Source organism: Syngnathus scovelli, chromosome 2 (genome assembly GCF_024217435.2).
Source record: "Syngnathus scovelli strain Florida chromosome 2, RoL_Ssco_1.2, whole genome shotgun sequence".
NCBI lineage: Eukaryota > Metazoa > Chordata > Actinopteri > Syngnathiformes > Syngnathidae > Syngnathus > Syngnathus scovelli.
The window spans coordinates 16,002,022-16,015,235 of NC_090848.1; the positions used below are offsets into that span (position 1 = coordinate 16,002,022).

General features: G+C 41.0%; 1 protein-coding gene across 1 annotated transcript in view; it reads right to left on the bottom strand.

Moving 5' to 3' along the window:
• Positions 1-501: 501 nt before the first annotated feature.
• mtor (mechanistic target of rapamycin kinase) overlaps positions 502-13,214 on the bottom strand; it is a 58,285-nt gene continuing 45,572 nt past the window's right edge. The window contains exons 38-58 of the mRNA XM_049754516.2: positions 11,092-11,209; positions 10,309-10,506; positions 9,887-9,975; positions 9,708-9,804; positions 9,525-9,623; positions 9,293-9,415; positions 9,030-9,212; positions 8,718-8,852; positions 8,149-8,323; positions 7,170-7,305; positions 6,948-7,095; positions 5,046-5,168; positions 4,703-4,785; positions 4,563-4,635; positions 4,405-4,479; positions 4,121-4,256; positions 3,323-3,388; positions 3,160-3,240; positions 2,967-3,047; positions 2,012-2,117; positions 502-1,845 (exon numbers count right to left, since the gene is read on the bottom strand). Coding sequence (XP_049610473.1) covers positions 1,830-1,845; positions 2,012-2,117; positions 2,967-3,047; positions 3,160-3,240; positions 3,323-3,388; positions 4,121-4,256; positions 4,405-4,479; positions 4,563-4,635; positions 4,703-4,785; positions 5,046-5,168; positions 6,948-7,095; positions 7,170-7,305; positions 8,149-8,323; positions 8,718-8,852; positions 9,030-9,212; positions 9,293-9,415; positions 9,525-9,623; positions 9,708-9,804; positions 9,887-9,975; positions 10,309-10,506; positions 11,092-11,209 — 2,341 coding nt within the window. The 3' untranslated portion in view covers positions 502-1,829. The remainder of the gene's footprint in view (positions 1,846-2,011; positions 2,118-2,966; positions 3,048-3,159; positions 3,241-3,322; positions 3,389-4,120; positions 4,257-4,404; positions 4,480-4,562; positions 4,636-4,702; positions 4,786-5,045; positions 5,169-6,947; positions 7,096-7,169; positions 7,306-8,148; positions 8,324-8,717; positions 8,853-9,029; positions 9,213-9,292; positions 9,416-9,524; positions 9,624-9,707; positions 9,805-9,886; positions 9,976-10,308; positions 10,507-11,091; positions 11,210-13,214) is intronic.

Genomic DNA, 13,214 nt, shown 5'->3' on the forward strand with positions numbered 1-13,214 from the left:
GAGTGTGACATTGCAGAGGTGAGGGAAGAGATCAATGGGCTGCTTTTTGTTGATCTGTAGTCCTTAACTATCTATAAGTAATTAACCTTCAAAGGAGAACGTAAAAGATAGAGAGGGAATAACAATGAGCACATATAAAACCCCAGCTATTTATTTGGCTTTGGGATGAGGGTAAACACTGCGTGGCTGCTGTTAGACAAGTCATCTAATCTCATTTCTGGGCCAAATGTTCAACAACAAAAGCAAAGTAGGACTGCTAAGCATCCCAAAGAACATTTTGTCTTTTATCAACGGCCTGATAATCACATCCGCTATTGCCAGAGAAGATAAGTGAGGATGGTCTTAGTAAGAGTCAGAGTGCCCTCTGTGGGCATTAAGAGAAAGACAACAGGAAGGATAGACAGAAAACCTGCCTGATGATAAAATGTGCAAGCCATGTGTTCTTTTTTTTTCTTCTTCATTCTGAGCAAAGAACAAACAAATGAACACAAGAACAAAGTGTGCCTGTACACGTTTAATGGCACACAATGTCTATACAGTGTTTCAGGATGATTTAAAATTTCATTCATACCATGGTCACAGATGACACACTGAGTTTAATTCATACCATGGTCATAGATGACACATTGAGTTTAAGTTAGTAAAAGGCTTACCATGTTACCGAAACGGCACGGTAATACAATCCGACATGATCAGGCAGTCGGGTTGTCTAAGAAGCATCCGGCGTGCAAAGTAAAACTGTGTTACTTGCTGCAAACATGGACACAGTAAAAAGCTCTTAGGCAGGAGTTGTGCTGTTGTTCGGATGAGGGATGGGGGCACGCAGCGAGTTGACTTAAATTAGTATAATAAGGATAAAAAATGGCTGCATTAGAAGTAGCTGTTCCCCATTACAAGCCATGGAAAAAGATGACAACGGAGGGGGAAAAGACTCATTCAGCAAAAGCTATATTGTGTAAAAGACAGAGCGGAACCTTCAAAGTTGAAATTGAAAGTGTGACTACATTTTTGAGAGGAGAACTGAGTGTAGATTGTCATGTTAGTTTCTCACCCTCAATGGCTAGCTGCCATATCTTATTATAAGACTGTTTAAAAAGTGTTGTTTCGTTTTAAATATAATACTAATACACTGGCTAATTGCTTATTTGTGTATGACAAAGTTAAAATGTTACTTACAGGAAACATACGGAAACAACGATGGACCTAAGCTTAATTTTGAGCTTCATGACAAACGCTGTATTACGTACTGTATGGACGTGACTTATTATTATTATTTTTTGCTTTTACAGAGAAGGGAACGACAAGTTAGAAAAAGGCTGAGAAAATAGCTGGGGGAGTGCAGGGCAGCCTCGAGGCAAAACGTAATTGGCAAGGGGGATGAGGGCAGGGCAAAACTGTCATTGATTGCTTGACGGTTATTGATTTTAGCTATTTGATGAGCTCCAAATCATTCATAAATGCTAATTTTGGCATATTTTCATTAAAGCATCTCACTTAATACGACATCTCGGAATTGTTTTCTATTCATAATAATGCATAATATGGATTATTTTAAAAAATGAAGTACAGTCACGATTTCATAACAGTTTGGACTGAGGGCGTTTTTTTTTTTGTTTTCAAATATAATTCTTTCAATAGGAATAGGGAAAGAAAAAAAAAAATCAACCAAACTTAAGTTCATCAGTGGCATAGAACATAATGTGGTCGACTTTCGAGGTGCCACTGGACAATTTCATTAGGGGAATTACTGACGGTGTGAATTGCATTGTGTCTTCATAATTTTACACAAAGAATGTTGAGGGTAAAAAATGGCTCCCGAAAATGGCTCTTCACCAAAAGGGACACCTAAAGAGAAATAAAATAGATACATTATACAAGTCAGGCAAACTTGCTTCATATGGTTAATAGAGGCAATGATATCATGATACATAAACACTACACTCGATTATATTATTATGGTTGCTGAACATGCTAGCAAGTCTGCCGTCTGTAACAACAAAAACGTACTGACCATCCAATGTAACATTGGCACAGGTTCTCATGGGATGTGGCCTGCTTTATCAGAAGCTCTACTTGTGTTGGCACATCCAGAGTCTCATCATGAGAGAAGTCTCGACCTGGAGGGATCCATCACAGTCACATCAAAGTGCTTCACGTTTGAAGTAAAATCCTCTTTGCTTTAGATAGGCCGAATAAGGACCAGGTAGATCTACGAAAAGCAGCGTCGCGCAAGGCCAAGCTCAAGAAAATAACATGAACATTGTCTGACTCTTCCGAGTGTGAAATAGAATCATGGAAAAGACAATTAGAAAAATAGAGACACATGCAGACTGGGATGAAACCATAAGCTGGATAACTTCCCAGATCAAAAACATGGATGGCAAATGACAACATTATGGAGCAATAGCTTCAGTGTCGACTAAAATAATATCATTGAAGATGCCTTTGCTACATAATGTAACATGATAATCAAGAATATTGGCCAGCAAAGTCATCAACAAGATGATGACTACACTTTAATTCATCTGAGACACTTGACTGGCCTTGATAGATTCTCAAGTTTTGGGGCTGAGCAATTCTCTTTTTCATTTTAAGTGTGTGAATGTCCTGATGTGTGGGTCTCTTGGCACTGTTAATTACATTTTCTAAAGGGAGACATTTGAGGGAGACAATTATTTATCTTGAGCTAGTAGATAACACAGCGTCAGTTTGTGACCGATACTATTCCAGGAAATAAATAGAAGCATCAAAGGTATGACTCATTTGTGTCTGATGACCATGACAGATCATAGCGCCAACAATGTCAAATCTATAGAAATGGAAATATTTTTTGCAACTTTCATTTAACATTTGAATTGATTTCTCATTATAGATGTGCCATTATTTGTGATCAAAAGAAACTGGAACAATAATTACATTTCCCACATGGAATCCGAAGGTTACTGATAGAAGGCTGCCGAATTTACCTGTAAGTTTATCTCGCACTCTGTTGATAATTTGAATGGCTTTCTTGTTGAGGGCTTCGGGTTGCACCAATCCATCTCCAACTGAAAGAGGCAAAACCAGTTGTTGACTAGAGACTTAAAAATTCCAATCTCAGACACTTGTGAATACACTGCAGTGTATTTCTTGTGGCTAAGCAGACTGTCAGCAACTCACTGAAAGAGTGGATGGATTCAGGCACTGTGGTCCCTGGTTTCTTGTGCGTGGTCTCACCCATTTCTATTCCTTCAAGCGCTTCTGTATAAGAGGACGGAACACGGTCAAGGGGGGATTGCTGGGGGGCATCTTTGTACAGCATCAAGCAACACTGATGACTCACCCACAGACTGACCAGCCGTGTACGAGTCTGTCCTGGTGCGTGAGCGCTTGTTGCCTTTTGTGTTAGCTAGGGGGGAACAAAATCAGGTCATGTTTGTTAGCAATGATGACAACAACTTGGCTTTTTTTCTTTTTCTTTCGTTCAAGTGCGGCAAATTCTACTTCAGAATCACGACACTGTAATGTGCAAAGATTTCAGCATTAGAAAAAGAGACGTCATTTTCATTTTTATAATATCAAGCTACAGCTTCTGAGAATTTTTTTAGGTGTAAACCAAGAGCCCAATTTAAAGAAAAGCAGATGTGTAAGGATACACATCAGTGCATATGTGATTGACCAATTCCAACTGTAGCCATCATTTTCTGATAACTGATCACTTTGTTTTTGTCTAATAGTGCGTCACCATCTGTCTTGTTGCTTGAAGTTACCATGAAAATGGGAGGAAAAGTAGAAACGTACTCTTGAAATACTTTTCATTATGATGGTGTCTACTGGCCTTCCATTAAACCGCCTACATACAGTTCCTTTGTCCAGCCATGCATTTGAGAGCCATTATTTCACAAGGTGTCATTTTATCACAGGCAAAGAAAATGGTCACGCTGAGAAAGACTGCAGTAGAGACACATTAAATTCACACCCGCTGTACAATTCTCCCTACATTTCAATTTGTGATAGTGGACGATCAAGGCGTTCTATTTTGTTCCCCACTTGAGTCTCATATGAGATACCTACAAATAAATGGGTGTTTCTTGGCAAAAACACAAAGGACGACATGAAATTGTCTTAAATGGGTCCTTACTGTCCATGAGTCTCCAGTTGAGCAGCGGGTCATAGACAAAAGCCTCCAGCACGGCCATGACGCTGTCTCTATGCTCCCTCAGTACTTCCATCACCGTGTGGCATGTAATGCGGTAGTTGCCGTCCAAGCCCGTCACCTTGTGTGCACAGTCAAACGCACACAATTTATGGGCCGCAACCACAAATTTTGTGCACAGTTTTCTCCCAGGGTAAATCAATTCTGGTTAAGTCTACTATTTGCGACAAAACGCGTAATTAGTGATGTAACAATGTGGTGTCAGTTACCTCCATGGCATTCGTCAGCATCCTTGTCAATCTGAAGGGAATCTTTTCAGGAAACTTTTCTCTGGTCATGGCAACCTGATCAATAATATAATCCAGGTTAATCTTGAGGCAAATAATTGTTAAGACGCGTTTGTGTTACATACATAATTGCCCCTTACCTCAAAACAATCTCCAAAGTCAATATGGAGGATCTTTCCACTTAACCGATCCAACATCAAGTTCGAAGGATGCCTGTGAAGAATATAAGCAGAATCTCTCTATGAACAATGTCATGTAATGGTAACTTTGATGAATTCACCTGTCGCCCAGTCCCAGGATGTAGCCAACCATTGACATCACAGCCAAGGAGCGGGTATAATTCGTCCTCCTGTCAAACCACACCTAGAAGAGGAATAATGTCCAGGTTACAAAACTAATGGGATGTGGAAGATGACAAAAGTGAGGTTCAGTTCCTTCAATGACACTTTCCTTGTCCTACAATAGTTCTTTTATTGTAGGTTTTCTTAATTTAGATTTTAGACAGTTGACAAAATGTCCTTGACATTTTGGCCCCGAATCACTGAACTGGGAGGACGGATGCTGACGTACACTCATTCATTCTTGCCAGTGCTGCAAATGAAGAAAGAAGTAGAGCAGCTCACCTCAGAACTGGGACTCTTTAGCCACAAGAGCTTCGCCAGGTCGTCTCCGGCCGTGTTATTGACAGCATGCTCAAACACCTCGACTTTCTCCATCAGTGTCAAGTGGTCATAGTCAGGCGCCATCTGGACGGAAAGCAGTCCTTTTGCATGACTTTTTACACATTCAGCCTTGACATTCAGTTAGCAAGGATGCCAGTAACGTACATTAATACCGGGGGAAAAAAAAAAATGCAGATTGAAGATTGGTAGAATTTTCACAATGTGTCTCTCCTTCGGCTGAAATAAGAAGCTGGCTCGAGTTGCGTAATACCTTTCGATCTCTTCTCAGAGACATCCTGCTCTTGCCACTTAAATATTGTTAGTCACCTGAATGTTGTCAGCCACTTAAATGTTGTACAGAGGCTGAGATCAACTTCAAATTCCTTGTTTGGCATGCACAAACTTGGCCAATAAAGCTGATTCTGATTCTATAAACTATTTCAAGAAAATAATGCGATACATTGCAGCTATGGATCTGCTCAATACGCCTTGCCTCATTTAGCGTGTCTGATGTCTGTACGTTTAATTAACATGCAGCAGTTAGGAGACCAAATGCATCTTCGTTTAAGATGGGTCGGTGCTCATTTGTCGAGAACAAATGAATGCAAATAGCATCTTGTGTGTGGAGGAATCTATGTGAAATGTAAAATGTGACAGTTGATGTCTAATTTGGAAAAGCGTCATTTTACAACTACAAATGACAGAAATGGTCATGGCCATATGCTGGCCCAATTCAACATAAATCTTCATTGTACAAAATGAAAGGACTGAAATCCACCCATTTATCCATTCTAAATCTCAGTAACGTGTTGCACAAATATGTTTGTGCCTTAGTGTCGCTCTTAGAATTAAAGAAGCACTACCCAGCTGCTAAGAACAAATGAAAAAAAAAAAATCAAAACAGATAGTTCAATACACTGGTGATGTTTTTGGAGTGGGATGAAAAGGACTTTTCAGCAACCATCACAATCTTAGAAGGTTAAGGGCAGATTCTAGGAGGGCCGTTTAGGACGGCTCTCACTAACATTTGTGGCTATGGGACCATGTGCATACATTACATAACAGCGGGGAATCGCCAGGTGGTGCATCGATCCAATGTGGTAGGACCAGAATTTCCCTGTTCCAAAGCTAACTCTAATTAAAGCTCACAGCCTGGTTGCAAATTCAACAAGAGGAACGTTTTATTAAATTCTTCCATAACTATAAAAACACCCAGAAGGCAATGGATATGCAGATGACATATCACTTAAGATAATTCGTCCTTGAGTCCCTTAAAACCAGTATAATATAAGTCCAAGTCATTATTAATACTTATGGCAAAACTGTTTACAAAACTTTTTCAAACATAAAACTTGCACTAAACACCCGTAAAACATCTAGGTTAAAAATGGGACCCAGGAAGTTGGGTTAAATTGACCCAATTTAGTAGGTTGATACAATCTTGACCCAAATTGGGTTGTTTTTAATGAAGCAGTTTTAAGAGTTGGTTAAAAAGTTTAAAAAATTGTTATAAATGAGGAGCGAGGCAAAAATTACAAATCTGGCTTTTGAATTAGAATAGAAGAAACTAAAACGGTACTCCTGCAGACTCCTGTCAAGTATCACACAAATCCTCATAAGCTTCACATTTCCGTAGATATCAGTGAATTATTCATTGAAAAACACAAGGTAAAAAACTGCCAACGTCAGTGAACTTCAAAACCGTTCTAAGATTAAAGATTAAAGATTTAAGTCCCAATGATCGTCACACACACATCTGAGCGTGGTGAAATTTGTCCTCTGCATTTAACCCATCCCCATGTAAGATCTCTGACTTCCACATACATATTTAAGGAATGAGGACTCCCCGCAGAAGTGACATACCCTTAGCATGATGCGATGTTCAATGTTCAGCAGTATCTTTTTCTTTTCTCTGTAGTCTCTAATGAGAGCGTGCAGAGTGTCACAGTGGGGGACCCAGCCGATCAGGCCTGAGTTTGTGGACAAAGGGATCACTGCGTAGCGCTGGATGCTATCGAGTGTAACACATGAAAGATTCAGACAGTGAAGACGCTATTGTGCGTGCATACACGGCAATTAGTTTACCTGAGGTTCTTGCGCAAAGAAGCGGGGTCATTTGCCAGCAGTGTGTTGACCAAACCAAACAGCTGCATGACTCTCTCATCCTGTCTCAGGTCCTCATGGCCCTTTAATAAGAACATGAACTCATGGCCATTGCTTCCTGCAGAGGGAGCCACAAAACACAAGATCCACACGGTTAGCGGAGAGGAAGACTGAATCATTCTTCAACTGCCTGTAAGGTACATATGTTTACGGTGAGGTGTCCCAACACTGAATATTAAAAGAAGGATCACTTTGATTATTTGCTCCTCAAGACCATCAAATCAAGGCAATGTGTTCACTGTCGCCAAAGAGGCCTGACAGTAAATCTGGAAGACCCCATAGTGGGTGACAGGTCTTAATCTGCTGTGTTGCTCCAGAGGTCAGTTGATGTATTGCCTTTCATTTTTCGCAGCCCATGTTGTGTGTCACTGATGGCGAAACATGAGAACAAGGCACGACACTGTCCGGTGGAAAGTGGGAGGTAAAGTGAACCGTTTGTGATTAATAGCAGCGTGATTTTGCTTTGAAACAAGGTGACTTTACTGCGGCGAGGCATTTTTAAAGACCTTTCAGTGCTGTATTTCACAACACACATCACGGCAAATGAGATAGAGCCACTGTTATTTATTCATGCCTTCAAATTATTGTCAAAGATTGGTGGTTGGGGGAATCTTGGTTTGTGTGTGAATGGAAATTTTCATCATGGAACTGCTAATGTCAAACAATCAGTTCCGTAATTCTGGTTAACCTCCAATTGTTTGGATTTGGAATCAACCAGCATTTGCCTGTGTGTGTGTGTGTGTGTGTGCGCGCGTGTGTGTTTAATTTTTGTGTGGTTTGACATCTGTTAATACAGATCTAATGAATTTAAATGAGTTAAAATGTCAAAATCAAGTCAAAGAGCCCAACCTGTTTACCTAACCTGATCACCGGAACGAAGCGAACTGCCAATAATCCTTACCCATAATGGTGAGTTTACGTGGGCGCTGCTTGGAGGTGATAACCTGCAGGGAGGGCGCGATGGACTGGATACGAATGATGGTCTGGTTGGGGTCATAGGTGCCCGGGACTGCCAGTTCCAGGTCACGGCACATCAGCAATTTAGGAGAAACATATTGTAGCTCCAGAGAAGTAAGCTGCATACAATGTTGATGAGAGCAGTGAATAAGATGGGCTAAAGATGCACCATGGGAAGGAAGCTATAATTTTAGTGTCAAGGGGGGGAAAAGCTGCTTAGCACTAGTTAGCACGTGCCTGAAGTATATTTTTACTATTTACAGGCAGGCCAGGTCCTTCCTTTTCAGTTCCCAGAATACAAAGCTTGGCGCAATGCATTTCATTAATAAGGACATTAATCTTTGTCATATGTGCGTTTGTGTTACCAGTAGTCTACTGCTTATCCGTGTCATATTTAACACATTTAAGTTTGATTTATTTATTATTTATGTCAATTATATGAACTTGCATTGCTTGTGAAAGAAAAAGTCAACATTAGTGTGAAGAGATTTGTGTTGGTGCAGCTTTGCTTACCTGTGGTAACTGTTTAGAGATACGCCTGAACACATGATAGTAAAGGTCCCAGGCCTGCGTCAAGTCCTTCACATTTCCAGAGCGCATGTACTTCCTGCACCAATCCTGAGCCTCCATCAGGTCTCTGCCATAAGCCTTTAGCGTGAATACAAACAAGTGATTTAGCCCTTAAACATTCCTTAGTTAATAGCCTCAGATAAGAATGCTTTAATTTTAATGGCATCCATTATATTTTCAGTCATTAGGGCAGAATGAGGTGTACTTTCTGGTGCTACAATGAAGAAGCACAGCTGTCATCTACCAGACACACACCTGATTAAAAGAAGTCTCTTTCAGGGTCTGTGGCCCCCTCTCCATCATGGCGTGCAGAGGTTCCAGCACAGCAAACATGCCCTTGACATTACGCTCTCCAAAGTAGAGACGTGAAGCCTCCTCGAGGCCCTCGTGCCACATCTCATGCCACAAAATGGCAACTCGGATGAGCTCCTCACTAACCTGGACAAAGGATACATTACATATTATATATTGAAATTTATTAATGCATAGTTGAGCATAATGACAATCACTATCTATACCATGATGGCTTGTTGGACCAGAGTGTTGCAGTGTTCGCACATGTTTTTCAGGATTTTGTTTGCAGCATTGTGGCGAGCTGTGGTGGTAGACTTTGAGGCCACAGTTAGTGGGTAGATCAATGCCTGCCGATAAGTGAGTCATCGTTAATCAATTGTTATTGCTTCAAACATGGTTTTGGGGAGGGGGGGGGGGGGGGGGGGGGTAGATTTAGGAGTAGAACTGCAAACTTACTTGTGGATGATACCGGCCAATGTCTGTCAGCAACTGGTGGATGAGGCGACCCACTAGAGGACGAGGAGTATCAATCCGAGCAATAAGTTGTGGGATCACCTAAGTAGCAAACACAAAGATGAGCACGGAAATGGAAGACCTCCATCAAGGCTCTCTTGCTCTGGACGATCTTGCAAGTTTTACCTGCAGCCAGGTATCTATTTGGATAGTTTTGATGCCTTCCACCAAGGCCTCATTTACTTCAGGCCAATGGCCATAGTCAAACCATAAAGTCAGAACCCTAAAACGTACAGTAATAAATCACAAAACAGAACAGAAGCTTTGACACGACAGTCAATACTAACTAGAGCTACATGACTCACCTGAGTGTGTCTTGCAGGTTATTTCCTCTGGATAAAGAAATGGAGCGGAAAAACCCTTGAACAGCAGGAACCGTATACAGGAGCAATGTCTTTGAGAGAGAAAAAAAAACAACACTTTGAGGAACATGATATATTATATGTCCATCCATCTCAAGGAGCATTTTTATCAACTTTATCAAAAAATCTGTTGTTAATTAATCATGTCATGATGTTGCTTAATCATTCCTTGCTCGAAGCAAGTGAGTAATCGACAATATTTGTCTGCAATCTGTGAGGCACTGTTGATTTATTCAGCTTCAACTCGTCTAAAGAACATTTGGACAGTTGTGGCACGGGAGACTGTTCATCTAATCTGTCTATATACCAAACTATCCATCTATTATTCATCATTCTATGTTTGGTTGATTCTGTACCATTCTCACCTCATTAACCTTTTTTTGTCCTGGCGAGGGAGCAGGGCTGTGGTCGTTGCTGTCAATCTCACTGTCGCTGTTGCTGGCCTCGCTGTTGGCACTGGCACCACTGGCGTGCCGCAACTTCTTCTTCTCATCTCGAGCTTGACTCTGGTGTTTGTAGTGCAGCACAGCCTCGAAATTCATTACTGCCCAGGCGTGCCAGGCCTGCCAAAAGATGGGACAAGCTGAATGAAAACACGGGGCAAAAACTGCAAATGAGTTCCACCATGATGATGGCTCATGATGTCATTTTTCCAGTTTAGGGTGGGACAAAAAGTCTTCCGGACGTGATCCAAATGTGTGTGTGAGTGAGTGTGATGTTTGGTTTGCTGGGTTACACAACCACCTATTAAAAGGTTAAAAGCTTAAGGGTGTTGGCGAGGACATGTGGGTAGGAAGCTGGCTAGGTGAGTAAAATGCAACCATCCCTGCAGCCTGGCTTTGGCTTGGACCAAAAAAAAAAAAAAAAAGTTCTAATTCCCGGCACCACATTTTCGGGAAATCATTTGATACACCGGAGGATGCACTCTAAATATAACCACACATTGATCTATATAAATGGACCATGCACCGACTGAAGCCAAACATCTTTGTTAGGAGATGTTTGAGTGAAAAGGCAAAAAAACAAGCAAACAAAAAACAAACACATTTTCAACCTCTTTCCAACACCGCTGTATTTTTCTTTTTTTACCGTGGCCAGAAAGCTGAAAGAGAAAGCCTAGAGTGTAAAGAGTGGATAATGGGGCTGACCTTGTACCAGTTGCGGTCGTGCTCGGTGGAATGGCTGTAATACTGCAGGACCTTAGGGATGGTGCTTTCATTGATGCCTTGCAGACTAAGCTGCCACTCTCCCAACTTCAAGAAGCATCTGTGCCAAACAAGAAAAATCACATAAATCATTGCATTGAATAAAGAAAACAAACTATGCTAATTTTTAACTAGATACTTTTTAAAATCCCTCAGTAGGAAAGCAAAAACTGCGTGGACCAGCTATGTTGCAGGAGGTCAGAGGTCAGCCCTGCTCTGCTCAGTTTAGTTCAATAGCTAAAGTGTTCTCAGTGCTGTAAAATGAGTGATTCATAGACCTCCACTGCTATTTTAACAAGGGACATGTTCAATTCCAACATCCACTGTATTACACGATCGCATGAGTAGTAAAACGGTCCCACTGAGGACTTTAATCATGATCATGATGTCGCAGCTTCCAAAACACCACAAATGACATTCAGAATACAAAGCAAAGTTGATCAAAAAAGGAGACAATTCTGTTTTAACTTTGGGAGCAGCAAAGGGTCATTTTCCAAAACTTCACATATGTGCTGAAAGGTTCTGGGACCACAACCAAAGGATCTCCTTAATTATCCAAACTGCTTTTTCTTCAGTTACATCGGGCCCTGCTGTATAGCACTTCATCCATCAAGCTCTGGAAGACGCTCACAAGAAAAAATATCGGTTTCGGGCACAAACGGAATAAAACACTCGCGCGTGTTGAACCAAAGTGAGCAACTTGGTACACATGCTGTTGTCATCCCTTCCATCAAGAGCCCAATAGTCAAAGGCCCATTTGCACAATACCTAAACTAAATTGTTTCGATGGAGATTATGTAATTTCTCCTGAGTGCTTTTCCATGCAAGCACGAAGTCCGGCTTCACGTGTCAATGCCTAAAGCTGCAGCAAATGTTTAACAGGTTGGTGTTTGGGAAAATAGCAGGGGCTGTGTGGATTTCAGAACGATGTGTCATTTGGACAGAAGATGCCAGGTTACAGAGAATTTGTCTGTGGAGGGGACGTCCCTGTGATTGTGTGGCCACAACGTTGGGCCGAGCTGTCCAGGTGTGCCCCATACCGCGCTTCAGACCTATAATCTTGAAAGTGTGTCAGCTTGTCTGGAGGAAGCCAGTCCTTGTCTGACAAGATACGGTTGTCGTCACTCACATGCATTCCTCAGACAACCAGTGTCCCTCTTGGGAGGGTGAAATGAGTTTTCCAAAATAACCTAGGTCTTTTTTTCAACTTGTCACGCTTCTCTGTTGTGATGTGTGAGTGTTGAGAAGCAATGATCCATGTCTGTGTGTTTGTGTAGGAAGCCAACAGGATTAGAACTTTTGGCAGATTACAAAAACGTTTTTTTTCTTTGCACACCACAAACCTTTGCATATAGCAATTGATTTTTTGTGTAATCATCAAAAAAATAAAGCATGTATGATACTATGCATAGTACGAATATCAACTTGATATTGTAAATTACTTTTAAATGATCCGTATAGATGCAAATAATATAACTAATTATATTGAGTTGTTGTTTAGATGGCTTACTGTAAACAATTCTAAGTTTGCATACTTTACAATTTTTTTCAACAGGGGTTAAATAAATAAACCAAGTTCTCTGTGAATATTACAAAGTAGGAATTCAGCATCACAGTGCATGTGGTAACTTGTTAAGGTAGAGTGTTGTATTTTAATACTGCAGTGACTCACTCATTAGATTTGTGGGACGATTAAGACTGAAACTTTGGCAATCAAAGAGCAGGTTTTTGCTTTCCAGTTTCCATTACTCTGAAACAGTATCAAGCTCTGTAATCAGCGTCTGACAACACAGGAAGTCTATCAAGGTGTCAGGCTTTTGAAAAGCTGCCGTTAAGCTGACAACATTTTGAAAAAGATTTCATGCAATGCATGGTTTCCCACAATGAGCTGCACCTTTCTGCCAGAGCTGTCAGTCAAGCATTCAGTGGGAGCCATGAAGGTGAAAAACCGACAGCGCATCTGTGACATTTGATGGCATGGTTTGATGTTGAGGTTGCTGGCGTGTGCAAAAGAGGACTAATTTTGGGTTAACAATGTTTAATATTTCGTCACTCAAAGGATGTGA